The sequence below is a fragment of the Pogoniulus pusillus genome, chromosome 1, assembly GCF_015220805.1.
Source record: "Pogoniulus pusillus isolate bPogPus1 chromosome 1, bPogPus1.pri, whole genome shotgun sequence".
In the NCBI taxonomy this organism is placed as follows: Eukaryota; Metazoa; Chordata; class Aves; order Piciformes; family Lybiidae; genus Pogoniulus; species Pogoniulus pusillus.
The window spans coordinates 27,582,675-27,600,293 of NC_087264.1; the positions used below are offsets into that span (position 1 = coordinate 27,582,675).

Genomic DNA, 17,619 nt, shown 5'->3' on the forward strand with positions numbered 1-17,619 from the left:
ACAGCTCTTTATGAGCAAAATCACTCTACCAGACCACGAGATATGGCAAAACTAAACAAAACTCCAGAGGTATCCTCAATAAATGTCAGATATATCAACTTAACAAAACACCGTCAGAAAGCAGTGAGAGACACTGCACAATGATTTCAGTCAATGGAAGCAAAAGCCACAAGAATAGATTTCATCCTATAACTAAGGTATTACTAACCATCAGGAACCTTCAGTTTTAGTTTGAACGTGTGGCGCACTTCCAAACTTCCCCTACCAGAGCTGTATGTTTGCCAGTGGCTTCCTACAAGAGTGAACCCATAATCTCACAAATGCAACAGGTTTCTCAGCTGTTCACATATATTTAGTACATATTCTTTTTATAAGGAAAAGGCCACTCTTGTGAACTCCTGAATACCTCAGCCATTGTGTTCTGGATTGGGGTCCCAGTCAACAGCAATCTGTTTCGACACTGGAACTGTAGTAGGATCTTCCAACGAACACTGATGAATAAAACAAAGAAAAGAAAAAAATCATTCAAACTGTTTTTTATTGTAGAAGGATATGAAACACTAAGGTATTTTAAGACCAATTGCTTCCAGTGACCTTCCCAAATAATTTTTGGAGGTCACTGGGTAAAACTATTACAGCTATTCCCCAGCCTTTCAAAAGACAATTACAGGAAGAAAGAACCTTTCAGAAATTACAAAGAAACGTGCAGAATTTGTTTTACTTTTTTCTGAGCATGTTTTTATTATCTTTTTAAATCCAAATGTCTGGGTACTAATAAAATTTTATTTTCAGAACAATTACATTCCCATGGTCATGGTGTTATGTATTTTTCAGGCTTCACAACACTAACCACAGGGGCCACTGTGGCAGGAGTCGTGAGCTATGCATTACAACCCTCTCAGTTTCCAAAGAACGCTGAAGAGACAGACTGGTCAGAATGAGGCCTCATCTAATGCAGCCTTCAACTTACTGTGTACAGTGGCAACTTGCACAAAGGTTATGGGAATGCAATTACAAAAGTAATGATGGAGAAATCCACGACTTGGAAACAAACACAAAACTTTCTGGCACAGAGTCTCATGGCAAAGATTGGGCTTTATTGCTGCCAGTGGTGTTCACAGGGCTCTGACCTTCCTTTGTGTCTGGAAGTGCCACTGAAGAAGGGATAAATGCATTTAAAGGAGCTGATATAAGCAACACACACTACAGACTACAGAATGTTCCTAGACAGAATTCTGTGAGGACAGAAAGTGAACAGGATTTTGCACTGTTTTAACTGTCTTGTACTCTGTGCATGTTTCTGCTCCACAGCTGCTTTGATTGCATTTTACACACTTCTAGAAGGAAAATCTAAATGCCAAAGAACTAGAGGATCAATCCACTGTCACAGAGTACGCAAATACTTAACTAGCTTTCACACTTAAAGGATCTTATGTGTCCATTTTAACTTCTATCAATCCATGCAATCTTGATGTTTTCTTAATGTCACTTCAAGACATTGATACAGAGGGAAGATTTTGTTTCCAGTTAACTTATTACCTGGAGCTACTCTTCAGTGCTTGTGCTTCATCCAGTACCATATACTGCCACTTGACTCGCTGGAAATACTTCACATCCTGTACTACTAGCTGGTAACTGGTAATCACCACGTGAAAAGGAGCATCCTGAGTATACAATGTTTTCTATAACCAGAAAATGAGAAACAAAGTCTGTATCATGTAAGCACACTTGAAAAAGTTCACCTGTGTATACTGTAGTCTCAGTCTGTTCCATAATCTTTTCTCATTATTACTGCATTTTTCCCCAGCTGACTTTTTTAATTAATTACAGCATGTTTATTCAACTGGTGGGTCTGGACTTCAGCCCATTAGTCCCTGAACAATTTTAGCTGCTTCTCAATGTGTCAGACATGACCCAGGCACTGAACCCTAACAAAAAATGCTGTTGTTGAATCAGTAACAATCTGACAGGCCTGCAGGGATGCTAGCCCTAGGCATCCTTACTTAGGCTACTCAAATAGAACTAACAGTCCTTGACACTGCAACTTCCTGCTTCACTCACAGAGCTCTAGTTTCTTCAGCTGAACTCCAAACTGCCTTGTACTGTTGCTCTCCAGCATACGAGAAGCCTTCTACCTCATTCCCTTAATGGAAACACTACTACATGGATGACGAGACAGAACTCTATACCCACAGCTTGGTGGGGTGTAGTAATAGTTGCTGCTTCACTCTGCAGAGATAACAAAGGGAGTCAAAGCATGTTGAAATTACCTGACTCCAGAATTTCCTGATGACCTTTCTGTCATGAGGATTTCCCCAGTAAGGTAGCACCTGAAACAGTACAAAACCAGAAAAAAATTTTATTGTCAAATAAAAGCAGCTGCTCTAGTGTTTTTGTACCATGCAAAGACAAAACTCTTTCTCCAAAACAACTTTCTTTACACAGAGAGAAGTCAGAAAGCATTTAAAAAACATTTAGCAACAGAACATTCCAGGCAAACCAATCAAATTATGCCTAACACAAAGACTAAATCAAGCTATGCTGAGACTCTGAAAATGCCCAATAGCATGTAGCATGTTACATATGCTGGTCACATTTTCCTGAAAATGAAAATGACATTTTGCTTATGGCAGAAGGAGGTTTGTCCTCAGCTGCTGCAGTTCACATTAGTAGGCTTGTGTCCTGTCTAACACTCCCTGCTGTCCCAGTGGTTTTGTATTTCCTTAACTATCCCCAAAAATATCAGATAAAACACCTGGTCTCAACATATTTAATACAAGAATTTTAAGAAGTAAAGCACTGCTACCAGAGAAATGTGTTAATCCATTAACAAATTTAATCGAGGCTCAGAACAGATCTTTGCAGTGCACTGAGACCAGTTACAGGTTAATAACTCTGTGCTGCCATCTGCTGGCTGATGGAAAGACTGCACACAACTAAGACAGGAATTCGGCTGCTGAGCTGGTGACAAGTCTTAAGATTTTCACCCTTCAACTGACAAAACTCCGAATCTGAATATTCTACCCAAAGTTCTGAAACAAAGACACAACTGAAAACCATCACCCTAACCAAAAAGTGATCTGCTTTAGTTTGCATATTCTGCCAAGGAGCTGCAGACATCACTGCACACTTCTGATGAGCAGTGTGAACAAAACTGGTTGAAAAAGACTGACGCAAGCTGTAAATATTTAACAACTGTTAAGTGTACAAAACTTCTAAAAACATCTTCTATAGATGAGGCAAAAATTATTATGCAATGAATCTAAAGAATTATAGAAATAGATTATTATTTTTCTAGAATTCAAAGAGAGAAAATTATCTTCTCACAAGCATCTTGACTGTACTCTTGAAATGTTTTCTCTAATTCATGCAGAGAAAACATAAAGAGTTGCTCACCTATTCTATACAATGAAGAAATTTAAGGAAACAATACAAAGATGCTAGAATGGCCAACTGCTCTGTTTTCTACACCAGGGGCCCTTATTGGTTTAGGCTATACAAAGCTAAATATTATCTATCTGTTTTTTTAAGCAACTCCTCACTAACTTAAGCATTTCCATTTCTTCATCAGTTTCACTGAAGCTTTAGTAATCCAAATTTATCCCTCCAAAACACGCCACTTGCACTACTTAACTACGTTCCAGCACAACTTCTCCTCAGATAGATACCTTAAACTATACACCTACGTAACCATCATATAGTCTCTTTGGAGATCTGCACAGCAAGCTACTTGGTAAAAGGTAAGCTGTTTAATACTGCCCTTTAAGAAAAGCAAACCTTAAAGCAGTATTTCTCAGTCTTTTCCTCCACCTTCTTAAACAGCAAGACATTCAAACAACTAGCCTGGGTATTAGTGGCACACTGGTTACTTTCAACTAGGTTTCTGTCACTGCTCTTGTATGCTCTCTGTGGAAAAACAAAGCCAGATGTTTCAAAGAACCTGATCAAGATCTCTTCATATCAAAGAGTATTATGTTAAAAACTCAAATATGTAAACTACAGTTTATTCTTGTTTGTAGATGTAACTGCAACCTTCTGACACTTTAGTCTATCATTAATTCTAATACTGCAGCACTGTTTCAGCAGTGCACATTCTTTCCAAATCTTCCTTCGTGACACTCCAATGTTTCCAGCCATGGGATAGGTAAGGAGCTTGTTTTTAACTAACTGATTGTTCCTTGCTTCCTACTTACTATGTTTTCACTTTCATAATATACCTGAAAAAGTCCATTTATTTTCTCCTAATCTTTTTTGTTCTCGTCTATTCGTGTCTCACTTTTCTCCCATTTTTCCAGATTGCTGGTTGCATGTCTGTAATTCTTCTGTGTTCCTGCAATAGCAAATGCATTCTCTCTCCCTCTAACCTGTTTACGTGAAATCTTTATCTTAACCAAATTGGTAAGAATGACTGAAAACACTGCTCTAACCGTAAAGGCACTACTTAAGATGACTGAAATACTATCATTGTATTTGCTGCCAGGCTCACACACTAGAACTGAACATCTACTCCCTGCCCTGCTTCAATTCCTCACTGAGAAAGCTGTCGCTAAAGCAAAATCATAATTAACACTATAATGAATACTCCATAAAAAAACAACAGGGAAAAAATATCAAGTCCACTACAGACTGTCAAACTCCAAGGTAATTAAGCATCCAGATGCAGCAAAGAAATCAAGAAAACAAACCAGTTTGCTTTTGTGGAAACAGAAAGTACTCTCCTGCACACAGTTATTACCTTAAACTTAGGAACAAATCTGGCAAACTCTTGGTGCCAGTTGTTTAAAGTGGAGGCAGGTGAAATAATCAAAAATGGTCCCCAGATGTTCTCTCTCTGCAACAGACATTTAAAAAAGACACTCAAATCAGTTGGAGGGAAGGGGCAGAAACAGTTTGACATAGCTTTAAAACTATTAACTGACAGTGGCTACATGAGAGAGAAAACGATATACAAGGTAACTAAACTTGCTCCAAGCACAGCAGGGTGACACAGTCAAACAGAGCAGACCTAATGTTTAACTAATACTTATTTCATAACAACCCAGAACAACCACCACTACGGCTCACTCATTTGGTTCTGAAAAGTTGCCACCATCACAACAGCCCCTGACATTCTGGGGAGGAAAAGAACTCAGGTGCCACTGGCAAACTTTGCTCCATCACATCATATTAGAAAACCCCTTGGTGAAAAACAAAGTTGGGCCCATTACTGTACTGGTAGTTACAAGCTGGCCAGCACAAGCGAGAGCCAGAATAAGTAAAAGCCCTGTGTAAGCCCTTCCAAAAATCTCAAGCTTCAGTGCAGCAGGGAGACAAAGCTATCTGGTATCCCATTCATACAGGTGAGCACCAAGAGCCTTTGGCTCTGCACACTCTTCCACTATTGTGGCTGACTCAAACCAGTTCACTGGCACTAAAGGAACATAAACTGTACAAGGCAAGGTTGGATGTGGCACTTGGTGCCATGGTCTAGCCTTGGGCACTGTGGTAAAGGGTTGGACTTGATGATCTGTGAGGTCTCTTCCAACCTTGGTGATACTGTGATACTGTGATAATAGTCATTTGGTCTCTACTGAAGCTAATTCTGCTTTAAGTATTGCTTGGTTAACATCTATTTAAGAGAAGTTACTGGGTGCCAGTCAAAAATTTTATTTTTCAATAAAGGTGTTGATTTCAGCAGAAAGAAGTAAACCCCTGTGACCTTCCCTGTTTGTTTCTCTGCCCTGTCAAAGAAGAATAATTACACTTCCTGAAAAAAATCCACAAATATGGAAATCCACTCTGTTTGCCATGGAGCTCATACTTTGGGCTTCATTCCTACAAGTCTTTCTGATTTATACAAGTCAGTGAACATAGCTAAGTGAAAAAAAATACAGTGGAAATTCTGGGTTTATAGGGAAAATGCCTTCCAAGGCATTTAACCTTTATACTGTAGAATTCATTTCAAACATGTGAGAAGTATGCATCTTCTACCAAGGGTACTGACCAGGAATAAGCTATAAGCCACCTACCTCAGCCAGATGTGCAAGCAGAGCTATACTTTGTACTGTTTTACCCAGACCCATTTCATCTGCCAAGATTCCATTGATGCCCTGCAAGAGATCCACAAATCAACACCTTTCTCCTTAGTACTTTTAAATCCATACAGGACTAGCAGAACAGTTGACAATGAACTTAGGGAGAATGACCCTGGTGTAACAATCTACTGTCTATTGCAACTGCACTTTCACCCTTTTCTCAGGCTGGTCTTCTAACTCAGCCTGTCTGCACGTTGTGATCACACTGTCAACTGGGTAAACACCCAAAGATAAGGCTGCCTGTGGGTTACCAGCTGACCAAAGCCTGAAACAGTATGCAGCTTTGAGCAGCAAAAGCTTCCTCAGTGTGTAATCGTAAACACTTGTATAAACATTCACAAAAAGAATCTTTAACTTAATGCTCTGTTCAAAGGCACTACCCAAATAATCAAGACTATTGGTAAGTGCCTTACAGAGCATTGCCCTTTCTCTTTAAGATACTAAAATTTAATATACACCATATGTTTTTAGAATTATTTTTTTGCCACCATTAAGACTTAAATAATCCTAGAAGTTTTAAAAATCTGCAAGAGGTACAAAGATACCTGCTCATATAGGTTGGCCAGCCAATTCATGCCTTTCAGTTGGTAACCTTTTAGTTTTCCATTGAAAATAGTAGGCTGGGGAATGTCTTCTCCTGCCCGGATAGATGGGTTTGCTAAACTGTAGCTCTCTCCAAAGCCAGTACCAGACTTGTTAGCAGCCCGTAAAGCAGCTGCCCGACTCTCCTTAGCATCTTCATCAAATGATCTGGTCTAGAAGGGCAGAGGAAAATAAGCATAAAATGACTGAACATACTGATTGATCAAGAAATTGTATAGTAACGTCCCTACACTTCACATTAAGACATGGGATGTCTGCTAGAACTAACAGAAAATAAGCTTCTTCCCACAGCCCAAACCTTTACAGTACATTTTTCTACCTGTTTAGCACAGAAAGTGACAAGGGAGTTAAGTTCAAACGTGATCCCCAGGATTTAACAAACCTGCTATGAAAGACCCTAGTTCTGCAGCCTCTAACAAATGCTTTATGCTCTACTTCATGGATCAAAAAAATTACATACCCGGGCTTGATGAATCTGGTAAGCATCCTCAGCATTCTTCAGAGCTTGGGCCTTGTAATAGTTGCTATCTGAAAAGAACATCTCCATGTTAGAGCTCCGCAGCAGTAACCACCCAAATGAACACGTAGATAAATTCTGCTGACCACAAAAGCGCTTCTTACACAAGGGGGTTTTGTGCTTGAAATTCTCAAGCTTGCCAGATACGGTGCAGAGAGTAGTAAATTTCAAACGAGTTGGTGGGAAGCAGTGTTGATTAATCACTCACCATAATCTTCTTGGGTGATGTTGACCACTACTCCTCCACCGATATCAATCTGCCTTTGAGTAGAGTTGTCTTCCAGTTTGCGCAGGATCTCCTCCTGTATCCCATCGTGCCCAATATCTCGTTTACGGCTCATAAAATGGGCGTACAGCTCAGTCTGCGTGATCAGGAAGTTCAGCTTTCGCTGCTGCCTCTTAGCCTGAGAGGAGAGCATTCACAAAAAAACAACAGATGATGGGGGGGAAAAAGACCAAGGGTTAATCTTTACAACAACATTAAAGAAAAAAAAAAATCTCGTTCTAATATCTCATTGTGCATGTAACTGTGACACTAAAATGCTTGAATATGGATATGGAAACACTTGACTACCACAACAAACATGTTGTGAGTGAATACTTCTTTTAAATTCTGTAGCCAAGGCAAAAAAAGCCACCAAAATAAAAGAAAATATAAAAGATAGACAAAAACAAACAGGATTTTAGTTGTCTATGTTAAAAAAAAAAACCTGAACAGTTAAAAGAATGCTTTCATGATAACCTATCTGCAGCATTCTGTTCTTTACTAGTGGAGACAGTTATGGCAGAATACTTGAAATAAGCCACTAGGTAACACAGTTGAGATACTATCATTATTTAAGGTTCAGCAAGATGTTGCAGAAACTCCATTCTTAGGTTCTGATTAAAAAAACAAAACCAAAAATAAATCACAGAATCGTAGAATGTCAGGGGCTGGAAGGGACCTCCAGAGCTCATCCAGTCCAAGCCCCCTGCCAGAGCAGGATCACTTAGACCAGATCACATGGGAACGTGTCCAGGTGGGTTTGAGTATTTCCAGAGAGGGAGACTCCACAACTCCCCTGGGCAGCCTGTTCCAATGTTCTGTCACCCTCACAGTGAAAAAAATTCCTTCTCACGTTTAAATGAAACTTCTATGCCTCAGCTTCCACCTATTGCCCCATGTCCTGTCATTGGGCATCACGGAGCAGAGCCTGGCTCCATCTTCCTGGCATTCACCCTTTACATGTTTATAAACATTGATGAGGTCATCTCTCATTCCATTCACTTGTAAAGAACTTCTGCAGTTCAAAGGCTTTTTTTATCACCCTTAGCTAACTTTAGAAGAATTCTTACATAAAGAATGTTAAGATAGCAGAAGAAATATGTGCAGTATTGCTGAAACAGAACCAACAGCTGACTTTCAGAGCCTGGATTTAAAACTCAGCTTATCCAGTCACGTCTAGGACTCCTCAACAGACGAATTATCAGAATCTGCTGGTTTTTCTGTACCTCTCTCATCTCCTCATCCAGCTTGCGTTGCTCCAGAGCCTCTTTCTCCGCTCGTTTGCGATGTTCTTTTTCCACCTTTTCATACTTTTTCCAGTAGAGAAGCATCTCCTTGGTGAGACGCCGAGCCCGTGGCAGAGTTTCCTTACAGTTCTTCTGGGCTTGGATAGCAGCTCGACGTACCTCCCTCATGCACTGATGGGCAAGCTACAGGGAAATAAGGTTTTGGAAACAGTGGTGGAATGGGCAGACTTTAAAGAAAGCCAGCAATAAATAACATCAACTTTAAGTAGAACTCTCTCTGATTCACAGATTCATAGAACGGTTTAGGTTGGAAGGGACCTTGAAGAGCATGTAGCTCCAACCCCTGCCTGGGGCACCAACACTGTCTCCTAGACCAGGTGGCTCAAGGCCTCATCCAAACTTCTTCATGAGAGAAAAAAATTGTGCTACTTTACTCAGCAGTAAGGCTTCTGAAATCACAGAAGGTCAGGGGCTGGAAGTGACCTTGAAAGATTACCTAGCCCAAACCCTCCTGCACTGCAGGATCACCTATATCAGATCACACAGGAACGCATCCAGGTGGGTTTTGAGTATCTCCAGAGAGGTAGACTCCACGACCCCCCTGGGCAGCCTGTTCCAGTGTTCTGTCACCCTCACAGTGAAATGGCATGAGAGAACATGAACTTCAAAAAACTTCCTGAGATGGTGAAGAAGCTGAAGAGTTTCATCATGACATAAAGAACTGGTGAGTAGGTTCTTGAAAGGGATTGAGGAGATTAGAGTCCAAGGCCTGCCTACAACTCTGACTCACCTATTCCAGATACTTTTCTGTGGTTCTTTTCTCACTGTTTTAGTGAGGCTGCTGCAGTAGCAGTGTTGGTGGAACACAAGCCCTTTCACTTACTACAATGAAAAGTGAGGGAGTATCCCACACCTTTTCTACCATGCCATGAAGAAGCACAACACAATGTTATTATTCATTCTAGTGTAAATAAGCTGATGTCATTGTTGCAACAGTCCAAACTGCTGTGTTTTATGTTTGTGACAGGCTTTTTTCCCTCCACTAAAATTAGCACATCAGTAATTCTCACATAGATTTTAAATGATCAAACAAAAATAAAGAGAAAAAAAAAGTGGAATTTCAAAACCTTCAAGTGTTCTGCATCATTAACTTGCTAAAAGGCAGTTTATAATACCTACAAATGCAATAACCACAGTCTGCATGCCCAGACATCACAGAGAAATTCACCCTTGGATAGCTAGTAAGGACCATAGGAGAGAACCTAAGAGGAAAGCTTCTGAAATATACACATGCAGATCCTATTTCCTGCATCCCTTACACAGAAAATGCTCCCTTCCTTGATAATATACAGAATGGAAAATTTCCTACATCCTTATCTCTGATGATTCTCTGATATATACTTGATTACTTTTTCTCAGCCACAGAAATGAATCAGACACCTGAGGGTCTCAGACACTTGACAAATGCCAGGAAGCCATCACCAAGTGTTCCTAAAGTAAAGCCTTCTAGGCAGAACAATGACACTTCTCAAATAAGACTCTAATGAAGACATAAATTCCTTTTGCAATCATTTAGGCAGAAAACTGCTCTATATTTGGTCTTAGTTCCTATATATATGTATTTATGTAAATGAACACATTTAATATTCCAAGAGCCCCTTTTGATTTAAATAAAAGTGCTTAAACCAGCAAATTCCAGCTAGTGCATAGATGGGTGGTTCAAAAGCCAAAGTGTACCAAAGTTATTAATTTGTTCTGCCTTACAAAAGCCAAAAGCTCTCATGAAAGCAATTCACATTGTTCATTTCATTCTTTGGTTATGAAACACACCAAAGTGACACAGCAAAAAAACAGAAAAGCCTTATACTAAATGACTAGAAAAGCCTTATACTAAATGACTAATTACTTCTATATAGCATTTTCTCCTTTTTACTACCCTACTAGGACAGCCAGTAGCCTAAGAACACATAATGAGGTTACAGTTGATTTATTACACCCAGTAATGAAGCTAAACAAGACTCACCTTTTTGCTGTTGGTTAGGAAAAGGTTGCGGGCTGAGGCTTTTTGTTTGTATGCCTAAAAAAGAATTACACCTTCAAGTTAGTATTTTAAAAGATCACTGTCCACTTTTCAGCAGACACACATACCAACTTCAGCCATGCACACTACTGCATAATTAGGTACAGGTATTGTATCTTTGATTGAAACAGCCTTTCATCCTTAATTACTGAAAGCATGCACAAATGTATTCCAGGTCCTGAAGGATATAGGTAAAAAACACCTCCTTTTTGAGGATTGTTTCCTTAACTGCTATTGCAAAGAATGGCTCTCCTTATTCCACTCTTGTCACTGAAGTAAGAAAAAATTCCACTGTTTTCCAAAGATGTTAAGAATCAATGTAGATTCCATGTACCACGTACTTCACATGATAACTCAGTATTTTGAAAAGCAGTAAGATCTATCACACTGCACATATCCTTCTGCCTGTCTTATAAAATCATAAAGGATGACACAACCATCACTCATATTCCATTTTCCAAAATTCAAAGTCTGTTAACTGTGAAGTCCAAGAAGCAGATTGTAAAGTTCACTCTGGTCACACCTCAAGTACTGGCAACACTGAACCCAGCTCTTATTTAAAATGTGCCTGAAACTCATCCTACAAATGATACAAACACTTTTCCCTTGACTGCTTTGAAATGTTTCAAAACCCACATGGGCTACAATGATTGAAACACTCCTTTCTTGAACTTCATGTAAAATCTAGGTGTTGGTTTGCTCCATTGCCTGGAGAAGAGGAGGCTCGGGGTGACCTTATTGCTGTCTACAACTACCTGAGGGGTGGTTGTGGCCGGGAGGAGGTTGCTCTCTTCTCTCAGGTGGCCAGCGCCAGAACGAGAGGACACAGCCTCAGGCTGCGCCAGGGGAAATTTAGGCTGGAGGTGAGGAGAAAGTTCTTCCCTGAGAGAGTCATTGGACACTGGAATGGGCTGCCCGGGGAGGTGGTGGAGTCGCCGTCCCTGGGGCTGTTCAAGGCAAGGTTGGACGTGGCACTTGGTGCCTGGTCTAGCCTTGAGCTCTGTGGTAAAGGGTTGGACTTGATGATCTCTGAGGTCTCTTCCAACCCTGATGATACTGTGATACTGTGCATTAGTAGGAGTACCTGCTAGAGTTTACTCATGGAAAAGGGTTGAATAGTGAAATGAAAGCAGTGGCAAAGCACACTTAGCTATCACCAGTGGTTCAGAAACACAAAACACACTTCGATTATGGATTACAGAACATCAATTTGGTCATAAAATCAGGTATTCTTTCACTCTGGTTTTCCAAGCATCACCTCCTCACTACTTCGCTTTCTTGCTGTCATCACAGAAATAGTGCCATCAGCCAAGCTCACCTTTGGCAACTCCTTTTTAACGATGCTTAGCCACACTTTCCGTCGACGTGCATTAAGTTGCTCAACAGTCAGATGTTTTTTCTTGGACCCAGGTGGTGGTGTGTCCTGAGAAAACTTGGCAAAAACTTTGGTCTGGTGATGGTGGCGCCGTGGGGACTCCTCTGAAGAGAGTTCTTCATCCCGTCTCCTCTTTTTCTTTACTTTTTTCAACTTGCCTGCATGGCAACAATGATCATAAAAATCAATTTCTTGATCTACTTCCTGGGATCCATTTAGTTAGGTACCTTTCCTGAATAAACTATCCTAGTCCATTTATGTGTGGAACCAACAAAAAAACCCAAAACATCCATGTTTGTCAATTCTGGTACTACCTATTTACTGCTATTTATTTCCTCTTTACTTTTCAATGGAAAGATCTTCCTGTTCAATAGACTGGTGAAATGCAATTTTTCCACTCAGGAAATCATGCCTTAGGGCTTAAAGAGTCTGGGACCTGATGCAATGTTTCTTGCTTTGCGGTAAAATTCTGCTTAAAGACAAGCAGAGGTAAAACACTGAGAGGTAACAAGATAAGCATTTAGTAGGTTAAGTCTGAAATCAAACATCTCAGCAGTTGAAAGAGACTGGCATTTAATTGTGTATTCCAGATACCAGCTTTCAGAAGAAACTGACACTGATCTCAGATACTAAAAATATTCTTTGTGAGTATGTAAAATCATGTATGCTGCAAGATTAGTGGAGGAAAAACCCCAGACAGATAAAAGAACTTGAAGAAAGATAGGAAGGAAGCCCAAAATGCCCCCTTTAAAAAACAGCTCAAACTTTAATACTTGCACTAGAGAGGATTCACCTTACACTGACAGTTCATAGCCTTCTGTTTCTGCTTCCTTACAGATTTACAGCTGCTGCCAACTCAGTCAAGAAAGGAAACTGCATGTTTGCCAGGAAGTGCACCTGAGAAACTCCAGCTGAGTTCACAGAATTAACTCTATTTTAACTCACACTGGACATCAACTCTGAGTTCTCCCCAGTTTGCATAATACACTTCCTATGACATCTTGTGATATCCAGGAATAGCTGCATCAGGTATTGGAGAAGTTCTGACATTTTTCAAGAACTGTTGTGTTTTCAAACAACTCTGAGTAAATGAATCATGATTCACAAACAGCATTTACAGATTCTGAAGCAATGAACAATCACATAAGGTATTTACTGCATAACTCTCTCATTCTAAATTCAGAGAAGCACAAAAAAAAATCTATAGCCGTGAACTCCCAATTCATAGTATCACTCTTTCTAGTAGCCAGAAGATGCAGCACAGTCTTTTCCCAAGATTTTTGTTTCAACAGAACTGCCATTTCCACATTAAAATCCAACAAGTTTTGAATAACCAAAATTGTTCAAAGAAAGTAACACAGGGAAGAAGTTCAATCAGTGCAGCCACTTAAAAACCCCACAAGGCTAATGACTTTACCTTTTAATTTTTTCTCCTCTTTAAACTTCTTTTTCTTGGGCCCTAGCAGGTGGCGCTGCTGCTCGTAGTAAGGATCATGTGTGGACAGCAATCCTGCACTGTAGTACTGATACTGCTGCAACTGAAGTGGAAGTAAATCAGCACAGTAACGGAAAACAGAACAGAGAACAGAGACAGCAGATGAATAACTTCAGATTTTGATCACAGAGATCAGAAGGCATGCACCCCTCCACACTTAACATTCTTATACAATGCCAAAAGTGAAACCACTGCTCCCAGAGATGGCCTTCAGGTTCCACAGGGAGCCAAGCCCACGCAGTCCATAAGAGAGGAAAAGTGGGCGCTGCAGTGACACTTTCAAAACATGCTGCTCCATCTCCTCCAGCAAGCCAGCACATTACATGAAGCGATCCAATTAGGGGCTTCCTATGTGTTTTGCTTGCATTCCAAAGTTACATATGTGGTCTACTTTACCATTCCAAAGGGTGTGAGAAGTATGGATTTAGATAAAAGGCACTTAAAAGAAATTCCACAAGAACAAAAAACTTGAATGCTCAGACTGTCAAACAAAAATACAGCTGCCTCAGTATTTCTCCCCCAAATTATGAAAACTGTCAGTATATTCCAAGCATTATTCAATTAAACATTAAAGACCTATACATAGCTTACCTATAAACAGGCAAATTATAGATTTTAAATAGTTAATGTGCTGCCTAAGTATACAATTAAGTTAGTAAAAAGACTTTTGAAAGGTGAGAACATCAGCATTATCGAATATATTTTGGACAGATGCCTCCCTCCCTCATAGCTGTGTGCTGCTGATCTGACAATTTCTAGTTATTTCCACTGACTATTACTTCTTACTAGTATGGAAATAAATATTTGTTTAAAACCTAGCAAGTTTGTATCACCTGTATGAAATTTGCTAAGTATTTGTGTAATTATGAAATGTTTCCAGAAGCTAACATAAACTTGGTTTAGAACTTAAAGGAAAGAAGTGGACAGAAGCAAAAACCTGGGTGGGTAAACATTTCTTCACTTTTCTGAAGAAATGTCAAAAGAATGTGAAACAAGAAGAAAAATTTTAATTCTTAACACAGCCTGACAGCAAAATATGATGACTTCCTTTATCTGAGACTACTTTCTGGCACAATTCAAAAAAGCAATGAAAATAATTTCTGCAAAATCCCTTATCATTTGAAGAAATACAACAGAACAATAATAGAATTTGGCCTAGTAGAAAGAAAAATACCCAATTATGCAGACTATTTTCTTGAAAGAAGGGGAAAAAGAGAGAATGAGAAGAAAATACAAAACATAAAAAAGGAAGAAATGAAAAAAAATAAATCAAGTAAAGCTTCACATAAGAAAATCAGGAACTTCCTTTTAAGAAGGTAAACATCACCTTACTACCTGTTACCTCACTGATGATATGAGCATACTGCTTTAGGGTTATATTGTTTAACTCCTGAACAGGAGCTACCACCTGCAGTAGAATTTAACCCACAGCACCTCAGCTTTCATATATATTATCCAAATCTTGCATTCTAGCACCCTCTATCTGCTCTAATGACTGGGACAAAGCCTTGTGGAACCTGTATGTAATGCATGTGCCAGTACTAGCTACATAAATTACTGACAGATTCTCAGCTTAATATATTAAGAGCTCTTCAGCCTGTAATTAATTGATCCTTGTCTTAAAGTGATGATAAACTGGAGTCGACCAAACAACAGCATATTTTCCAGTCCACAAAACACTATGGGTTCTGATGAAAGCCTAAGAACAGTTAGTGCAGTTAAAGAAAAGAATAAAAAACAAGGCAGTGTAAAAGTTCTGGGGGTTTTACCTCTTTGTCTTTGCTGTATTTACTTTGATGCAGTTTCTTGTATTTGTGTAATCGCAGCATATTGTGAAGTTCCTCCCTCGAAAGAGAAAATTCTTCCTCCTCTCCATCCTCATCACTTGGCGAATCTGTGTCACTGGAGTCATCACTCAGAAGGATACTCTAACAAGAAAAAATGGAAATTAATTAAACAATTTCAAGTCCCTACACTGAATTGTTTGTTCATGCAAAGCATCCTTGAGCCTTCAATAGTGGGCTGTGGATCTGGCCCAAGAACCAGACTTAGCATTCACAAAGTGTCCTCCATCTGAAACAGCTCAAATGAAGAGTGACTTTCTGAGGCACAGTATGGTGTAGCAGTGAATCCAATACACATTGTTTAATTTAAGAGAAAAAGTTTTTTGTTATTTGGGTGGAAGTCATTTTACAATCCACTTCATCTGTCTGTGGTCTCAGAAAAGCAGCAGTGAGCAAACTCAGGATACCAGCACAAGCATTTTGTGAGGAACAGGTGCTTTCATACCCCATTTGTAGTTTCTTCTGCCATTTTAACACTCCCACATGCATCAGCTGCAGCAGGTTTGGCTCATTCCTGACCTCTGGGCAACACTCTTTTTCCTTACTTGAGAAAGCTACAGTATAATGAAAACTCACAGATGGTATAAAGCTGCAATTCCATTCCCTCCTTCCCTCCTCATTTGGACCTTCATATTAGAAACAAACTTCCAGCAGAGTTCCAAATGTCCATTCAACATATTTCATAATAGATAATTTTAATTTTGACAGTATACTAAAATCAATTGAGGTTTCTGAATGTATACTTGGTGTGAAATTTAAATAAGATGCTGATGTTCATCAAAACTGGAATGCTCAAATCTACAGAGACTATAAATGTATTGTGTTCTACATAAAGAATACTCCATGAGACTTTATCAACTATCAGACTCTTCTTTCTTTTCATTTCCAAGATGAAGTGTCTCTGTAGAATGTATTTTTTTTGTTTTGGTAAATGCTTTTTCTTAATGTAATAACAAAAACCCATCATAGTCTACGTCAGATGACAAGATGGAACCACTCATCATTCATCTGGCACACTGTGTCCAGTTCTGGGCCCCTCAGCTGAGGAAGGGCAGGGAACTGTTCAGTAAAGTCCAACACAGAGATGTTTAAGAGAGTAGAACATCTCTCCTATGATGAAAGGCTGAGTGAGCTGGAGCTCTTTAGCCTGGAGAAGAGGGGACTGAGAAATGACCTCATCCATGTGTAGAAATATTCTGGGAGGACTGAGCCAGGCTCTTCTAAGTGATGTCCAATGACAGGACAAGAGGCAATGGGTGCGAGCCAGAACACAGGAGTTCCACATGAACATAAGGAAAATGTTTTTCAATGTGAGGGTGACAGAACACTGAACAGGCTTTCCACAGAGGTTGTGAAGTCTCCTTATCTGGATACATTAAAAAACTGCCTGGGTACACTCTCGTGTGATCTACTCCAGGTGACTTTGCTCTGGTAGGGGGATTAGAAGAGATAATTTCTTTTGAGGTCACTTCCAACCCCTGAACTCTGTTCACAGATTTCATAACAGCTGCGTTTCTTTGCAATATTCTTACCTTCAGCCACTTTCTGCTTTTCTTCAGTTTGGAAAAGTTATACAAACTCCCTTTTTCAGACTTTGGTTCTATTTAGAGAAGAAAAAAAATCTTAATGAACAATGCTTTTCCAGATTATCCCAGAAAAATTCAGATCTTCAGTCTAGTACATTCCCTACCTGGCTGCAGTACTCCATTCAGGGAATGTGTGTTTAGCATCCCAGAATTCCCTGCTCCCGAAGACTCTCCAAGCAAAGAGTTTGAAGGCTCTCCCTTAACTTGCATCAGCGGATCCCCAGACTGAGGCAGCAAAGGATTGTCATCCAGTCCATCTTCACTTTCATCACTGCAAGAAGAGACATTATACAGTAGCTACAGAAGGAAAACATTCAAAAGAGGAGACACCCACAAAACCTTCTGAAGTGTGGCCATTTGTCTAAAGGTTTGCTAACTGAGAGAGATTCAGATGTAACTCTACATGTCAGAAACACTGCTGTTAATTTCCTGTTAATCCCTCAGAAGCAGTTAAGCATCAGACCAGCCAGGCTATCAAACTGCATCTTAAGTCCTTAGGTGTCTGATTAGAGAAGCATGAACTAAGCAAGAAA

General features: G+C 39.7%; 1 protein-coding gene across 1 annotated transcript in view; it reads right to left on the bottom strand.

Annotated features, from left to right (window-relative positions):
- The window catches only part of INO80 (INO80 complex ATPase subunit), a 68,647-nt gene that overhangs the window by 41,967 nt on the left and 9,061 nt on the right, over positions 1-17,619 (bottom strand). The window contains exons 3-17 of the mRNA XM_064145856.1: positions 17,191-17,357; positions 17,033-17,100; positions 15,426-15,584; positions 13,579-13,699; positions 12,105-12,319; positions 10,730-10,783; positions 8,686-8,889; positions 7,403-7,598; positions 7,138-7,205; positions 6,620-6,829; positions 6,009-6,089; positions 4,736-4,831; positions 2,271-2,330; positions 1,540-1,682; positions 407-491 (exon numbers count right to left, since the gene is read on the bottom strand). Of these exons, the coding sequence (XP_064001926.1) occupies positions 407-491; positions 1,540-1,682; positions 2,271-2,330; positions 4,736-4,831; positions 6,009-6,089; positions 6,620-6,829; positions 7,138-7,205; positions 7,403-7,598; positions 8,686-8,889; positions 10,730-10,783; positions 12,105-12,319; positions 13,579-13,699; positions 15,426-15,584; positions 17,033-17,100; positions 17,191-17,357 (1,927 nt within the window). The remainder of the gene's footprint in view (positions 1-406; positions 492-1,539; positions 1,683-2,270; positions 2,331-4,735; positions 4,832-6,008; positions 6,090-6,619; positions 6,830-7,137; positions 7,206-7,402; positions 7,599-8,685; positions 8,890-10,729; positions 10,784-12,104; positions 12,320-13,578; positions 13,700-15,425; positions 15,585-17,032; positions 17,101-17,190; positions 17,358-17,619) is intronic.